The sequence below is a fragment of the Salvelinus alpinus genome, chromosome 5, assembly GCF_045679555.1.
Source record: "Salvelinus alpinus chromosome 5, SLU_Salpinus.1, whole genome shotgun sequence".
In the NCBI taxonomy this organism is placed as follows: domain Eukaryota; kingdom Metazoa; phylum Chordata; class Actinopteri; order Salmoniformes; family Salmonidae; genus Salvelinus; species Salvelinus alpinus.
This window is the reverse complement of record NC_092090.1, coordinates 72,664,508-72,681,957: the sequence shown is the minus strand read 5'-3', so window position 1 is coordinate 72,681,957 and position 17,450 is coordinate 72,664,508. Positions and strand designations below refer to the sequence as shown.

At 43.8% G+C, this 17,450-nt stretch overlaps 1 protein-coding gene across 14 annotated transcripts in view; it reads left to right on the top strand.

Annotated features, from left to right (window-relative positions):
• LOC139576729 (ankyrin-1-like) overlaps window positions 1-17,450 on the top strand; it is a 181,964-nt gene that overhangs the window by 142,101 nt on the left and 22,413 nt on the right. For 12 of the 14 annotated variants that reach the window (XR_011675163.1, XR_011675162.1, XM_071403119.1 and 9 more), the window contains 19 exons: window positions 159-257; window positions 407-505; window positions 631-723; window positions 934-1,006; window positions 1,291-1,311; window positions 4,531-4,627; window positions 4,825-4,903; window positions 5,057-5,172; window positions 9,166-9,390; window positions 9,545-9,699; window positions 9,852-10,063; window positions 11,482-11,686; window positions 12,459-12,555; window positions 14,004-14,232; window positions 16,226-16,354; window positions 16,470-16,589; window positions 16,738-16,828; window positions 17,075-17,149; window positions 17,292-17,423. Coding sequence is in view for 12 of the 14 variants with exons in the window: in XM_071403119.1 (XP_071259220.1) it covers window positions 159-257; window positions 407-505; window positions 631-723; window positions 934-1,006; window positions 1,291-1,311; window positions 4,531-4,627; window positions 4,825-4,903; window positions 5,057-5,172; window positions 9,166-9,390; window positions 9,545-9,699; window positions 9,852-10,063; window positions 11,482-11,686; window positions 12,459-12,555; window positions 14,004-14,232; window positions 16,226-16,354; window positions 16,470-16,589; window positions 16,738-16,828; window positions 17,075-17,149; window positions 17,292-17,423 (2,347 nt within the window). In the remaining 2 variants the exon portion in view is untranslated. The remainder of the gene's footprint in view (window positions 1-158; window positions 258-406; window positions 506-630; window positions 724-933; window positions 1,007-1,290; window positions 1,312-4,530; window positions 4,628-4,824; window positions 4,904-5,056; window positions 5,173-9,165; window positions 9,391-9,544; window positions 9,700-9,851; window positions 10,064-11,481; window positions 11,687-12,458; window positions 12,556-14,003; window positions 14,233-16,225; window positions 16,355-16,469; window positions 16,590-16,737; window positions 16,829-17,074; window positions 17,150-17,291; window positions 17,424-17,450) is intronic. The other 2 variants (XM_071403115.1, XM_071403116.1) reach the window with 2 other exon arrangements.

Sequence of the window (17,450 nt, the reverse complement as noted above, 5' to 3'; positions counted from 1 at the left end):
TGTATCAACCGCAGAGCTTGTAGTGTGTATATGTTGAATTTGTAATAATGTGACCTCGTGTTTAGATAGCTATCCAGTTGTTAGTGTGTGCTGGTTGTATTTGATACTGATGGGGTCGATACTCTGTGTTTCTGTCCCACGTCATGTCTCTGTTTCAGATGGGATACACCCCTCTCCATGTTGCCTGTCACTATGGCAATGTAAAGATGGTGAAGTTCCTCCTGCAGCAGCAGGCCAATGTCAACAGCAAGACTAAGGTGAGCACCTCCCTCTGGACGCCAATGGAACTACACTTACCCCAAATGCATTGTTAACCGTAAAGCGCATTAGTATGAACTGGCTATGTGATGTGATTATTTTCACTGTGTCTGGTCAGTATGTTAATGATTGTGTCTCTGTCCCTCAGGTCGGTTACACTGCCCTGCACCAGGCAGCCCAACAGGGCCACACAGACATCGTTACCTTACTGCTCAAACATGGATCCCAGCCGAACGAGGTCGCTACTGTACGCACCACTGCCTTTCACTCCCTTTCAGTCCTCCACTTCATCCATCATCCTCCTCCAACACTCCATCATCTGTTCAACAACTCTCTTTCAGTCTATCTCCTCTCTCTCTCTTTCTCTGTTAGAACGGTACGTCAGCCCTGTCCATCGCCAAGCGGTTGGGGTACATCTCTGTAATCGACGTTCTCAAACTGGTTACCGAGGAGACGGTTTCCATGGTGAGGAGTAAAGAAGTACCACTGTTGATCATCTGAGTCTGTTTAGAAGTACTTTTTGGTGTTGTCAAATATCTTCCACTAATGCTTTTTATGTCCCTCTCGATGCAGACATTATATACATTGTTGAGTAGTTTGTAATCCTTCTATGCTGCTCTTTATTCAGTCTTGAACCTGTCTTTCTTCTCTCTCTTCTGCCATTCTCTCCCTCAGACCACCACAGAGAAACACCGGATGAGTTTCCCAGAAACAGTGGATGAGATATTGGACGTATCAGAGGATGAAGGTACACAACACTTACAATACATTACAGACAGAACACAAGAAGACAGATTCAGTCCTGAACACACTTTCTCCTCCTTTTGGCCAGATAGAAGATGTATTGAACTTTCATTTCTTATTAATAGTGAGATTATAGCTATACAAATACCTTGTTTTATTTTATGGCACAATTAGTTGCCAGTCCATTCTATAAAAAAAAAAAATCTGAACACTTTGAATAGACTTATTATAAATGATTTGTAACTGTGCACAGCCTCCTAAAATATGCCTCTTTTGATTGTTTTTTAGGAATTACACAGCTAACTATAGGTATGACTGTCTCCTTCTCTCTTCTCTGTGCGGTGCTCATAGGTCATCTTAGAGTGTGTGGCTCCATTTCAAGCTTGTGACGTCTTTCTCTGCCTCTCTTTCTCTCCGCCTCTCTTTCTCTCCGCCTCTCTTTCTCTCCGCCTCTCTTTCTCTCCACCTCTCTTTATCTCCGCCTCTCTTTCTCTCCGCCTCTCTTTCTTTACGCCTCTCTTCTTTTCCACCTGGTCCTTTTGCGACTTTCTCTGCCTCCTGATGCTCACTGTGGTGCATCCATTTCATGGCTCCATGTCTATAACCTTTCTTTATCCCTCCAGTAACATAGACCTGACTCTCAGTCACTAACACCCAAGATCAGATGTATTCTATCTCTCTCCATGTCACTGGGGTTGGAGGCTGGGGGCTGGGGTCTGGAAGGCTGGAGGCTGGGGCTGGGGGCTGGAGGCTGGGGGCTGGAGGCTGGGGGCTGGGGTCTGGAGGCTGAGGGTGGCTGTCCTCACCAGCCTCCTGGGTGAAACAGCACAGTCTACTGTACTGTAAGAGAAAAGCCCTGTAGTGGAGGTTGTACACTAACCCATTAAGTGTATCAAACCATTCACTACGATTTTTTAATCAAGGTGAAAATTGAATTATCTGGTTAAAAAATGTCCGAAAGCTACTGTACTGTATCAACATTCCAAGATGTTACTGTACTGTATCAACATCCAAGATGTTACTGTATCAACATCCAAGATGTTACTGTATCAACATTCCAAGATGTTACTGTACTGTATCAACATCCAAGATGTTACTGTATCAACATTCCAAGATGTTACTGTACTGTATCAACATCCAAGATGTTGATGGTGTTATCTGGCTGTTGCTGTCTTGTTGTTGTGATGTGTTTATCAATGTTCCTCCATTGTGACCCACTACATCTATAGTCTGTTTCTGTAGTGTTTAAAGACGTGTGTGCTGTGTGTGTTTGCAGTGGTGTCCATATACTGTGAGGCAATGAGAACAAAGTAATGGTGCGACAAAAACGGTTTTGCACAAAAGTCTTCAAAGTCCCACGGGTGTTTTATCAACCAGTAAAGGTCAAAGTGTAAATGTTACAACACCTTGACCAAGATGTCAGAGGAAGTCACACCCTTATATTTTTAGCTCCCTGATCATTTAACTGACAGATTGTCACCGTTGGTCTAAATTTAGAAAGTAGCTTATTTGCTGTCTTAAAGACACAGATCACTTACTCAAATTATGGAACATAAAGGCATATTCCTCTCACACACACACACACATACTTTACACTTCTGATTTTCACAACATCTGACACATACCCACTCATTAAAGGTGTGGCAACACAGAAGGGGAGGTGAGTTGACTCATTTTAAACCTGTGGAAACATATAGACTCACTGGTTATTACGGCCTCACCATTGATTTGGCTCCGGACCACATCCAGGCACCCACTCAAACACTCACTGAAAACAACCCTAACACCTCTCGTGCTGATACAGACACAAGAACATGCATTAACGGAACAATTGTGTTTGGCGCTGGTGACTTCTCTCCAGTTAGCTCAGGATTTGAGGGGGTAAGTAACTATAACCTGCCACTTCCTGGAAGAAACTTAGATGAGTAGAGGAAAACAGATAAGAGAACATAATAAAGTGAAAATAGATAGAGTGTTTTGTGTATCCGCCATGCCAGTCTATTGTGTGTGGTGAAGTACATACTGTACATAGTATATGTCTTTTTATGTACTCTGTGTTTTTTTTTTATACAAGAATGTCCCTCAGCCAGGACTCCCAGAGGGAGAGAAAAAAACCTCTCAACCCTGTTTAAATCAATTTAATCCAGCCAGATTAGGTTCATGTTGATGTGGACATGGCTGTCCCAATGGACATGGACATGGCTGTTGTGACATTGTCCTGTTTTAGACTCAGTTCGTGTTGGGCCATTGGAACTGTCCAGATGTTAGGAAAGTCTGGGATATTTTACTGTAAATACCCAATACTGTATGCTGTGCTCCAAATATTCAACTACTGGAAATAGTTAATGGATGAAAAGTATTTCAACAGATCACATTTGAGATAAATATTGAACATAGTGCAAGAACCCCCATCTGTTTTCTATCTTTCTCCATGTCCTTTCGCTCCATCTGCCTTTGAGTCTCTGTGATCGTGGCTTCACTAAATCTCTTCCCATTGACAAGCATTAACACGTGCACAGTGTGTGGAGTGTAGTCGTTAACCCTTCAACTCACCAACCTAACTACTATATAAACCAGGGATGGGCAACTTTGATGGGGGTGGGGGCCACAAAACATCATGAGGGGCAGTCAGAGCCTTTTGTTGTAGTACTAAAGCAAGTTTGCTGCAATTTTGCACATTTTGCCATGGGGCGGAGAGAATATTTAGCAATTTTATTACAAATTACATGCAATTCTATAAATGTTCTATAGGGTGGAGAGAAATGTTTGCAGTTTTTAATATGATCTGAGTGAGAGTGACTAACAAAATCATTGGGGTCCCCCCCGGTCGGTAATTCGACAATGATTACTACAAGTTTAGATAGCTGGCTATACTATTTTACCAATCTAAAAAAAAAATGCTGACATGGGCTGATTGAGTGACTGTCAATGACTGCTGATGCACAACCACATTCCAAAATTGCACCTTGTGTATTCCACTATTCTAACTCTCAACAGTAAGTTTTCATTTTTGAAAATTGATCTACAGGCCGACAAAAGGGGGAGGCGGTCCGCCTGTTGCCCATCCCTGATATAAATCCTAGGTTATATTTACTATACTCATTCATTCTATGCTTTCTGACTCTGACTCACATGCTGCAGATTATTTTTGATCTTTCTCACTCTGTCACTCCTCTGACCACTGTTCTCTCTCTCTCTCTGTCACTCCTCTGACCACTGTTCTTTCTCTCTCTCTCTGTCACTCCTCTGACCACTGTTCTCTCTCTCTCTGTCACTCCTCTGACCACTGTTCTCTCTCTCTCTCTCTCTCTCTCTCTCTGTCACTCCTCTGACCACTGTTCTATCTCTCTCTCTCTCTCTCTCTCTCTCTCTCTCTCTCTCTCTCTCTCTCTCTCTCTCTCTCTCTCTCTCTCTCTCTCTCTCTCTCTCTCTCTCTCTCTCTCTCTCTCTCTCTCTCTCTCTCTCTCTCTCTGTCACTCCTCTGACCACTGTTCTCTCTCTCTCTGGCCCTGCTGTTGTTGTCTGAAGGGGAGGAGCTTTTGGGGACGGAAGGAGCCAGGTACATGAAGATGGATGACTTAAAGGACCATGATGACGATTTCCTGTCACCCAAGAAATCAATGGAGTACGAGAGAGGGCTGGGCACTGTGTAGGGTTGGCTGGGGTAGGGGATGGGGTAGATGGAGGGGGTTAGAGGGGGCTGATGGGGGGGTGTGCAATGGTAAAGAACAGGGAATGGTTGGATTAGAGCAGTATTGGGATGTGTGGAGTGGAATAAGAATATTCCCTTTATTCACCGTGTTCTGCTCTTCTCTCCAATAGTAACTACTCGCCTGCCATTCCCAGGATCCCTTGTGTATCCCCAGAGACGGTCATCCTGAAGGAGCATGACATGGAGCAGGTACACAACAGACGGGTTATGTTCTGTCCTAACGTGGGGGTGTCATTATAGTTGCTATATCATTACTGAACATGTGTGTATCTAAACCTGTGGAGAGTGAGTAGAAAAGTACAAATGTAAAATGCTACAATGAGCCATTCTCCTGTCTTTTAGGTACACACTCCAATGCCATTACAAAAAGATTACGATGAAGACTCCCTAATCCCCAGCAGTCCAGCTACAGAGACCTCTGACAACGTCAGTCCTGTGGCCAGCCCCATACACACAGGGTCAGTACACACAGCAATGTCTGTGTCCGTCCTCCCCTGCCTGTAGCCCTACACTGACAAATGCCTTATGTTGTCCATAAACAATATCCAAGAGTAGGGTTGCAAAGCTACGAGTAATTTACTAAAGTTATCGGAATCTTCAGTAATTTTGGTAATTAACAGAAAATCTATGGCAAACTATCGTAACTTTGGGAATTTATACATTACATGACCAAAGCTATGTGGACACCTGCTCGTCAAACATCTCATTCCAAAATATTGGGCATTAATATGGAGTTGGTCCCCCCTTTGCTGCTATAATAGCCTCCACTCTTCTGGGAAGGCTTGACACAAGATTTTGGAACATTGCTGCGGGCAGTGATGTTGGGCAATTAGGCCTGGCTCGCAGTCGACATTCCAATTCATCCCAAAGGTGTTCAAAGGGGTTGAGGTCAGGGCTCTGTGCAGGCCAACCAAATTCTACCACACCGATCTCGACAAACCATTTCTGTATGGACCTCACTTTAGGCACAGGGGCATTGTGCTGAAACAGGAAAGGGCCTTCCCCAAACTGTTGCCACAAAGTTGAAAGCACAGAATCATCTAGAATGTCATTGTATGCTGTACCATTAAGATTTCCCTTCACTGGAACTAAGGGGCATAGCCCGAACCATGAAAAACAGTCCCAGACCATTATTCCTCATCCACCAAACTTTACAGTTAGCACTATGCATTCAGGCAGGTAGCGTTCTCCTGGTATCTGCCAAACCCAGATGGTGAAGTGTGATTCATTGTTCCAGAGAATGCGTTTCCACTGCTCCAGAGTCCAATGGCGGCAAGCTTTACACCACTCCAGCCGACACTTGGCATTGCGCATGGGGATCTTAGGCTTGAAACACATTTCATGAAGCTCCCAACGAACAGTTATTGTGATGGCATTGCTTCCAGAGGCAATTTGGAACTTGGGAGTAAGTGTTGCAACCGAGGACAGACAATTTTTACACGCTACGCACTTCAGCACTTGGCGGTCCAGTTCTGTGAGCTTGTGTGGTCTACCACTTTGCGGCTGAGCCGTTGTTGCTCCTAGACGTTTCCACTTCACAACAACAGCACTTACAGTTGACCGGGGCAGTTTTAGCAGGGCATACATTTGAAGAACTGACTTGTTGGAAAGGTGGCATTCTATGACAGTGCCACGTTGAAAGTCACTGAGCTCTTCAGTAAGGCCATTGTAATGTCAATGTTTGTCTATGGAGATTGCATGACTTTGTGCTCGATTTTATACACCTGTCAGGAATTGGTGTGGCTTAAATATCCAAATCTACTAATTTGAAGGGGTGTCCACATACTTTTGTGTACTTGAATAACTTAAAACAATGTATTCATATGGTATACCTTTGGTAACACTTCATTTGGATAGTATATCTGTAGATGCTCTACAGACTATTAGTAATTTCAACTAACCCTATCCCAAAACTTATCCTAACCCTAAACTTAACCCTTACCCTACCCTGACCTTTGCTCTTACCCTTATTCTAAACCTAACCTTAACAATAACCTTAGCAAGCAATTGCTTAAGAACAGATAGCGTGTTGCTAGTATGACCATCTTTTGAGCATAGTTTGACCTTCATTTTTTATATCGGTGTCCATATTGTCCATGATTTTCTAGTAGATAGGCCAAATGGTTCAAGAGGAAATAGCCTATTTAATGATAAAAGTATCTAATCAGGCCTCCCGAGTGCATCACAGTGCTTGAGGCGTCACTACACACCCGGATTCGATCCCAGGCTGTCACAACCCGCCGTGACCAGGAGTCCCATAGGGCGGTGCACATTTGGCCCAGCGTCATCGGGGTTAGGGGAGGGTTTGGCCAGTGGGGCTTTACTTGTCTCCTTGTGGTCTAGACTTCGGTCGTCAGTTGAATGGTGTTTGCTCCAGCGCAATGGTGCAGCTGTGTTCCGGGTTAAGCGGGCGGGTGTTAAGAAGAGCGGTTTGGCGAGTCATGTGACGCATGACTCGACCTTCACCTCTCCCGAGCCCATTGGGACAAGATCAAAATTGGATTGCAATTGGATATCACGAATTTGGGGAGAAAAAGGCGGTAAAATACAACAAAAATATATATATACAGTATATTGTATCTAATCAACACTGGAATTATTTTCTATAACCTCTGCAAGTCGTTCAGCTATTGACTTTTTTCACAACTGCCACCAGTTTGCCGCCAAAACATTGCAAAAAATACATATTGACATAGTAAAAAAATATATATATATAGAAATCAATATTTAATACTTTAACCCCCATATTAAACAATGGTATTCACTAAGTTGTTGGTATACAGTATACACAATACAAGTCAAAAGTTTGGACACACCTACTCATTCAAGTGTTTTTCTTTATTTTGACTATTTTCTACATTGTAGAATAATAGTGAAGACATCAAAACTATGAAATCACACATATGGAATCATGTAATAACCCCAAAAAATGTAAACAAATCAAAATATATTTTATATTTGAGATTCTTCAAAGTAGCCACTCTTTGCCTAGATGACAGCTTTGCACACTCTTGTCATTCTCTCAACCAGCTTCATGAGGTAGTCACCTAGAATGCATTTCAATTAACAGGTGTGCCTTGTTAAAAGTTAATTTGTGGAATTTCTTACCGTCTTAATGGGTTTGAGCCAATCAGTCGTGTTGTGACAAGGTAGGGGTGGTATACAGAAGATAGCCCTATTTGGTAAAGTACCAAGTCCATATCATGGCAAGAACAGCTCAAATAAGTAAAGAGAAACGACAGTCCATCATTACTTTAAGACATGAAGGTCAATCAATCCGGAAAATGTCAAGAACTTTGAAAGTTTCTTCAAGTGCAGTCGCAAAAACCATCAAGCGCTATAATGAAACTGGCTCTCATGAGGACCGCCACAGGAAAGGAAGACCCAGAGTTACCTCTGCTGCAGAGGATACGTTCATTAGAGTTACCAACCTCAGATATTGCAGCACAAATAAATGCTTCACAGAGTTCAAGTAACAGACACATCTCAACATCAACTGTTCAGAGGAGACTGCGTGAATCAGGCCTTTATGGTCGAATTGCTGCAAAGAAACCACTACTAAAAGGAAGCCAATAAGAAGAAGAGACTTGCTTGAGCCAAGAAACACGAGCAATGGACATTATACCGGTGGAAATCTATCCTTTGGTCTGCTGAGTCCAAATTTTGGATTTTTGGTTCCAACAAAACCATTTATTTTTCAACTGGACAATGACCCAACGCACCTCCAGGCTGTGTAAGAGCTATTTGACCAAGAAGGAGAGTGATGGAGTGCTGCATCAGATGACCTGGCCTCCACAATCACCCGACCTCAACCCAATTGAGATGGTTTGGGATGAGTCGGACCGTAGAGTGAAGGAAAAGCAGCCAACAAGTGCTCGGCATGTGTGGGAACTCCTTCAAGACTGTTGGAAAAGCATTGAAGCTGGCTGAGAGAATGCCAAGTGTGCAAAGCTGTCATCAAGACAAAGGGTGGCTACTTTAATGAATCTAAAATCTAAACTATATTTAGATTTGTTTAACCCTTTTTTGGTTCCTACATGATTCCATATGTGTTTTTTAATAGTGTTGACGTCTTCACTATTATTCTACAATGTAGAACATAGTAAAAATAAAGAACAACCCTTGAATGAGTAGGTGTGTCCAAACTTTTGACTGGTACTGTGTATTTTTTTTATCATCTTGTTTAATTATTTAATATATTTTACATAAGGCCACACAGAGGACCAGAGATAATTATAGACACCTGTGATAATATGAAGTACCCAAAATGGCCACTAGTTGTCTTATGATAGATTACATAAAATCCTTGAAATCTACCAAAATTCTGGTAATTTACTGGTAAATGTAGAAAGTTTACAGTAATACACCCTCCCTTTGCAACCCTATCCAAGAGCGGAAATAGAAACATTGGTAGGCTGTCTAATGATGTGGGGACGCTTGTCTTTTGTTAGGTTCCTGGTGAGTTTCATGGTGGATGCTCGGGGCGGCTCGATGCGAGGCAGCAGACATAACGGCCTGCGTGTCATCATCCCTCCACGGACCTGTGCCGCCCCCACACGGATCACCTGTCGTCTGGTCAAGCCCCAGAAACTCACCACTCCTCCCCCCCTGGTGGAGGGAGAGGGCTTAGCCAGCCGTATCATATCACTGGGCCCAGCCAGCATGCAGTTCCTAGGGTGAGGACTAAACCTACACTGTAGAGTATTGAAGGGAGGACATTTTGATATCAGGAAAAAAAATTGAATTCTAAAATTGTTTTCACCCTTCGGTGAGGGTATCCACTAATTACATTATGAGCTTATTGTCTCTGTGACTTTCTGTGTCTTTCAGGCCTGTGATCGTGGAGATCCCTCACTTTGCTGCTCTGGGTCGAGGGGACCGGGAGCTGGTGGTGCTGAGGAGTGAGAACGGCTCTGTCTGGAAGGAACACCGCAATCGCTATGGCGACGATGTGCTGGAGACTATCCTCAATGGGATGGATGAAGGTAGTAAAATGAGAAGTTCTACTAACTCAGTCAGACCTGATTACGGTCACTGATAACAGGCTGTTTGGTGTTCATCATTGCTTTCTTATCAGTACTGTAAGACTAATACCCACTCTCATTGACCGCTACGGTCTGCCTGTTTATTCCTTTAGAGCTGGAGAGCCAGGAGGAGCTTGGGAAGAAGCGTATCCGACGAATCATCTCCACTGACTTCCCCCTCTACTTTGCTGTGGTGTCGCGCGTCCAGCAGGAGAGCGATCTGATTGGCCCAGAGGGGGGTCAGCTGACCAGTAAACTGGTACCGTTGGTCCAGGCTTCGTTCCCTGAGACAGCGGTCACCAAGCGAGTCCGTCTGGGCCTGCAGGTGAGATGGGAGGATGAGGAGGAAGAAGGAGGAGGAAGACAGTATCGTTAGTGCCTGCCTGTATCACCAAGAATGCTATATGCATGCTATATGGATTGGGTTTGAATTTGATCTGCACCTTTAAAATAATTTTTGCCTTGCCAAGAGGTTGAACATTTGCATATTTGTGTTTTTTTTCTGTGTGCTACACACGAACACTGAGATGTACTATGTACATACACATAGTACAGTCTATTGACTATGGGCATTTTAACCTTCAAAGTTTATATGAGGCTGTTTTGAAAGTGCATCTTTGAGTCACCAATGTTTGCAAATGAGCATGCCAGTGTCCTAAAGCTTAATGCATCATTCACTACTGTGGTTACATTCTATAGCTATAGTCATGGTTAGACAATGCAGAGGGACTTTGTTGAAAGTGAGTGTTCTTTAGCAGCATGCCTGCTATGATCAGAGTGGAGAGTGGTTTGGATTTGGTTTCATACCTGTGTGTTGAGGGGTTTTAGCCCTTGCCATGGATAAACCTCCATATTGGCCTACATAGTAGCCTCATTTTTAGAGAGAAATATGTTACAGTAAACATGGCACAGGATGCATTTCACGGTAAGGTCTACACTTGTTGTATTCGGCGCATGTGACAAATCAAGTTTGATTTGATTTGATTCCACCATCCATGGACCTTCCATCTCCCATGCTGCTTTGGTGCATCCACTGTGTTACCTGCAGCCTGTAGAGCTGTGAATGTAGAACCTTATAGCCTCATAACCCGGTGATAGGTTTACTCTAGCAGATACGCTAACATTCTCAAAGGCTGTACAAACTTGAATGTGTAGTGAGGGAGACCATTTATTTGATTTCATATATCATTTCATATTCATCAAGTGAAGCAAGTGAACGAGGGAATCTGTGCATGAATGCTTGAATTGTGAGATGTATTCTATACTTTGACTGGGTTAAAAAAACATATTTTTCTTTCAGATCTGTTTGCATTAATGTCTAAAGGTTTATGATTTTTTGTGAATATAGATTTTCAAATGTTAATATTTGTTTCACACTTTTACAATAAACACTGACAACAAGAAAGAAACGCAATGTGTCTTTTCAAATTGTTTGTATGTTTTGGTGTAGATTCAAAAAGCATTTTGTTGACCATAGACTTCTCTCTCTTTCTCTTCATACTTCACTTCTTCCATTTTATTTATTTATCTGTACATTGTCATCTGTTACATCATCACATACATTCTATTATCTCTCACTGTCTTCTTTTCTCGTACTCTTTCGCTCTACATTGCTATCTGTCGGTCTACCTTTGTGTCAATTTCTCTCCCTCTTTCTCTCTGTGCCTTCCTCTCTTTCTTCTCCACACTCCTCCACCACATCGTTGTCTCTCCCTCCACACATCCTCTCCCCTCCAACCTCAGGCCCAACCAGTCCCAGACGAGCTGGTTGCCAAGCTGCTGGGTAACCAGGCAACCTTCAGCCCTGTGGTGACTGTGGAGCCACGGCGACGCAAGTTCCACCGGCCCATCGGCCTGTGCATCCCCCTACCCCCCTCCTGGAGAGATAGCCCCCGGGACTCTGGAGAGGGGGACACTACCAGCCTCCGCCTGCTCTGCAGTGTCATCGGTACGCCAACACTTTCACACGCAAACCTGACTGAGGCCTTACAGTGGACTAATGGCACAGTGGAATAGTTGAATAGTTTGCCTCTATATAGAGTAAACTATGAGTTGGACCGCATGATCACCTCATAGACAGAAGGAAATTCATTGAACATAGTGATTCAAAGTCTCTCAGCTGTGAGATGGGAAAATCCAGATTTAGGTAGGTCTGCAAGCCAGAGAATATGCAATGTGTCAAGGTATGCATGAAGGGCTGTAGGAAGTCAGGCGCAGGAGAGCAGATATTTGGTAGCAAAACGGAGCCTTTTATTTGGTGAACCAAAAGCACACCGCACAAACGAACACGAAATACAAATACGAGTTGAACATAACCCAGCGCAACCAGCCTAACGTGCGCATACATGAAAACAGATAAACAATACCACACAAAGACATGGGGGAAACAGAGGGTTAAATACACAACACATAATGAGGGAAATGAGAACCAGGTGTGTGGGAAAACGAGACAAAACAAATGGAAAATGAAAAATGGATCGGCGATGGCTAGAAGACCGGCGGCGTCGACCGCCGAACAACGCCCGAACAAGGCGAGGCATCGACTTCGGCAGAAGTTGTGACACAATGTCATTGCTATATACAGTAACTGTTGATTCTCTGCACCATAACAATGGGTGTCAGAGTGATATGGCGAAGTAAAATCTCCTTGCATGTTTAATATACCTTTTTCTCCTCATCCTTATATATTGGTGTAACTGATGTCTCTTCCTTCTCCCCAGGTGGCACAGCCTCAGCCCAGTGGGAGGACATCACAGGCACCACCAAGCTCATATATAGCAAAGACTGTGCCAACTTCACAACCAATGTGTCAGCACGGTAAGTATACAGCAGCAACTCACTCATTAGCATTCATGTTAATTAGACATTCAAGTTCACATCCTAAATCTCACAATCCAGCTCTTTCTGTCACAAGAGCAGTCAAATGCAGCCGTTTCTTCTCGGTAACAATGAAGCACCTTAATGTGATTGTTTTCAATTAAAATGGTCAAAAAGACACTCTGAGTGGGTAGGGGAAAACTGAAAACTAGCTGTTATTGGCAGAGAGGTTTGGAACTCTCTTTCTAATTGGTCTATTAACTAATTTACCACCTGGTAATGTCACCAAGCAGCCCAAAACTCCATCCCACCAAAACAGACATACATTTCAGGGGGTCTTTTCAAACAGCTCTTACACTAAAAGGGCATTATCATAATTTTCACAGTTTCACAGTACTATTCCAACCTCATAGTGTGGAAACATACACTCACATGCCAGTTTATTAGGTACATCCATCTAGTACCAGGTCAGACTCCCCTTTGCCACCAGAACAGCCTGAATTCCTTGGGGCATTCTACAAGGTGTCTGAAACGTTCCACAGGGTTGTTGGTTCGTGCTGAGGCGATGGCATCAGGCAGTTGCTTCAGATTGGACAGCGGTACATTCATGTAGCGAACAGGCCGTTCCATCTCATCCCAAAGATGTTCTATTAGGTTGAGGTCTGGGGACTGACCAGGCCACTCAAGTAAACTGAACTCGCTGTCATGTTCAGGCGATGTTCTTCTATTCCTCAATTGTCCAGTGTTGGTGATCGTGTGCCCACTGGAGCCGCTTCTTCTTGTTTTTAGCTGATAGGAGTGAACCTGGTGTGGTCGTCTGCTGCAATAGCCCATCCGTGATAAGGATCGACAAGTTGTGAGTTCCGAGATGCCATTCTGCACACCACTGTTGTACTGCGCCGTTATTTCTCTTTTTGTGGCCCTCCTGTTAGCTTCCATGATTCTTGCCATTCTCCTTCAACCTCTCACCAACAAGCTGGTTTCACCCACAGAACTGCCGCTAACTGGATGTTATTTTTGTTTGTGGCACCATTCTCAGTAAACACTACACTGTCGAGCGTGAAAACCCCAGGAGGGCAGTCATTTCTGAGATACTGGATCTGGTGTGCCTGGCATCGACGATCATACCATGCTCAAAATCACTTAGGTCACATGTTTCGTCCATTCTAACGTTCAATCGAACAGTAACTGAATGCCTCAATGCCAGTCTGCCAGCTTTATATAGCAAGCCATGGCCACGTGATTCACTGTCTGTAGGAGCGACCCATTTTCGTGAACGGGGTGCTGCACCTAATAAACTGGCCGATGAGTGTATATAAAACTGCAAAATCATGTTTTTGACTGCATTGGGCGTTTTAGGTATGCTAATCACCTGCATATCTCAAAGGATCTAGTCATGAGGAACTTAAGGGTTGCCATATATCTTACACACTGGTGTCTCTTCTCAGGTTCTGGCTGGCTGACTGTCCCCGGACAGCCGAGGCCATGTCTTTTGCCAACCTCCTGTACCGGGAGCTCTCAGCCGTGCCCTACATGGCCAAGTTTGTGGTGTTTGCCAAGATGAACGAGGTCCGTGAGGGCCGCCTGCGCTGCTACTGCATGACTGATGACAAGATGGACAAAACCCTGGAGCAACACGAGAACTTCAGCGAGGTGGCCCGCAGTCGCGATATCGAGGTCAGTGCAGGGGGTTATATTGATGGTTATCATGATGATGTCATTGCTTAGAAGCATCATCTGAAGAGGCACTGTGAAGTGAGTGGAGGGAGCCATTGGCTGTGTCCGAATACCCATACTTGCGTCCTAAATAGTAGGCTGTTTGAGTATGCAAAAAATAATGCTTAATAGTATGCAACATTTCAAAAATACAGTAAAGTTTAAGTGCCAGGATGTTATACTCATTTCGCCTCTTCATCTAGTAGAATCCGATGCACACTTTAACCACAATGCAGTGGAAGAGGTGGGCTTCAAGTGATAGGCCCTAGTTCTCTTCAAGTAGTCAAACAATAAAACTAGGCTACTTAATTGGGAAGATGCCAAATACCGAAGCTTCTACAGTGGTGTTCAAATGTAGGATGAGTAGTTTTTGTTCCCCTTTAAATGATAACAAGTATTGCATCATTGGCTAAATCTTTGAAAACAGAATTATATATATTTTTTTACTAAAAATATCGTTTTTACTGCTGTTTGAAACTGGTGGACCAAAACCGAAAGTAAAAGGCTCAAGCGCGAGTCTCCGCCATTTTACGGGGAAATGGGATCAAATCAAATCAAATGGTATTTGTCACATGCGCCGAATAACCTTAACCAACAATGCAGTTTTAAGAAAATACATTAAAAAAGTCATAGATAAAAGTAACAAATAATTAAAGAGCAGCAGTAAAATAACAATAGCGAGGCTATATACAGGGTGTACCGGTACAGAGTCAATGTGCGGGGGCACCGGTGTCGAGGTAGTATGTAGGTAGAGTTATTAAAGTGACTATGCATAGATAATAACAGAAAGTAACAGTAGTGTAGAAGAGGGGAGGGGGGCAATGCAAATAGTCTGGGTAGCCATTTGATGAGATGTTCAGGAGTCTTATGGCTTGGAGGTAGAAGCTGTTTAGAAGCCTCTTGGATTCAGACTTGGCGTTCCGGAAGGTGGCTGGAGTCTTTGACAATTTTTAGGGCCTTCCTCTGACACCACCTGGTATAGAGGTCCTGGATGGTAGGAAGCTTGGCCCCAGTGACGTATTGGGCAGTACGCACTACCCTCTTTAGTGGGAGAGGGATATTTCTTGCAGGCTAGCGCTGTTGCAATTCACCTAGTTTCCACATAGGGGAGAAATTCTGAGAAATTCTAGGTGTAGCACATTTAAACTACAGTAAATACTAAACCATCTTTTGATTTCTGAATGTGTCAGCACCATGGACTTGAGATGTGGTTGCGTTATTGATGTCATGCTAATCAAGCCTTTTGATTTGTACATATGGAGTGTTTTAGTTTTGTAGGCTACTCATATAATTATTTAATTTATGGATCAAGATTTAGCAGTCGTTCTGATCTCGTTTTTTACATTACGTTGCTGTCCAGCGGTTCTGAATTTGCGATGCACCCGACTGTCCACGTTTTAGTGTGCAATAGCCTTTTGATTTGAACGTTTGAAAAGTTTTCATGTGTGTACTAGGCTATTTGATTGAATTTGTAAATGTTACAGCACTTTGGTTTCACTAATAATAAATATGTTGAAATGGAACCAAATTATCTGTTTTTGTCTTCAGTACTTTTTAAATAGGATAGATGGGCTATATGGTCTACTACGGTATAGGTTGAATATGGATAGGCTGCCTCTAACCAGCCTGAGTAGGCCTATAACTCCATTCCTATTCTATTCTGAGTTTAGAGAAGTTATTCGAATTGAAAATTAGCCATTATCAGGCTGGTTAATGCGATGCATGTCTGTTGAATTTGGAAAAATCTCCCCGCACTCGGCCCCGCCCCACCTACTCAGCCAGTCAGGAGCCGCTACTGCGTTGCGACCATGGCATACTGCATACTTTTTATTAAACGGTACGTGCAAAATAGCATGTGACAATGAGTGCATAGTATACAGTTTAAGTATGTAGTACACTAGTACGGGTATTCGGACATGGCCACTGTGTCTAAAGTTAGTGTCCTCCCCCTCAGGTGATGGAGGGTATGCCGCTGCACCTGGAGTGTTCTGGGAACCTGGTCCCAGTGAGGAAGGCTACACAGCAGCCTCGCTGTTTCAGCTTCCAGGCCTTCAGAGACAATAGACTCCCCGTCTCTGTCAAGGTGTTTAACTCTCCCTCTCTGTCTTCCTTCCTCTCTCCATTACTCCCTCCTCTCTGGGTCTCCCTCTCACACTGAAAATATCTCTTGTCTGTTTCGCTCGGTTCTCTCCTACAAGGTGAGAGATAGTAGCAAAGATCACTCCGGATTCCTGTCCTTCCTGCGAAAGTCTACCAAGTACGAAGACAGCCAACATGTGCTGTGCAACCTCAATATTACCATGCCTCTGTGTATCAAGGTAGGCCTAAAAAAATGCTTTTGGGGTGCTTTGAAAAGCACTTCACTTTTATTTTATAATACACAAACACATATTTAATTTTGGGAACTTGTGAGATCTGAGACAAATTATATATTCCAGAGGCTTTTTGCTTATGTTTGATTGACAGGCTGCTGGGAGTGAAGACCGGAGGCGAACTCTGACCCCATTAGCCCTGCGAGAGAGATACAGCGCCCTGAATGAGCCTGCCATGGGTAAAGGTGCCTGCCATCCCATCCCTATGATACCCCATACAGACCACCATTGTCTTCCGACAGGTGGCGTCATTCCTACACGACGCTCGTCCCTCAATCAGTGCAGATGACTTAGTCAAGCTACCTGACATAAGACAATGACATACCCCACATGAACACGTTCACATTCCATGTGCCCCTTCATGCAGTAATAATCACAACTGTACATTAACTTCTCATGTTAAAGTATCAGTTGTGGTCTGGTTTCTGCAGCATCAATGAGTGCCATGGAAAAGACAGAGCTGAAGATGGCTTTGATAGCTGAACAGTTGGGACTGAGCTGGGCTGGTGAGTGAGTGGAATGAGTGTCTGTGTCTCGTGCCTGTGTTTGGTGCTTGTGTCGGCGTCTGAGTCTGTGTATCAGTTTTAATGGCTTGCGGCTGCTTTTCCTTTCCTCCCTGCCTCTGTCTCTCCACCTTTGTCTCTCCAGAGCTGGCGAGGGAGCTACAGTTCAGTGTAGATGACATTAATAAGATCCGTGTGGAGAATCCTAACTCCCTATTGGAGCAGAGTTCTGCCCTGCTCAGCCTATGGGCCACCTGTGAGGGCAAGAGAGCCAATAGTAAGTACCTGAGATCCCATATAGGTC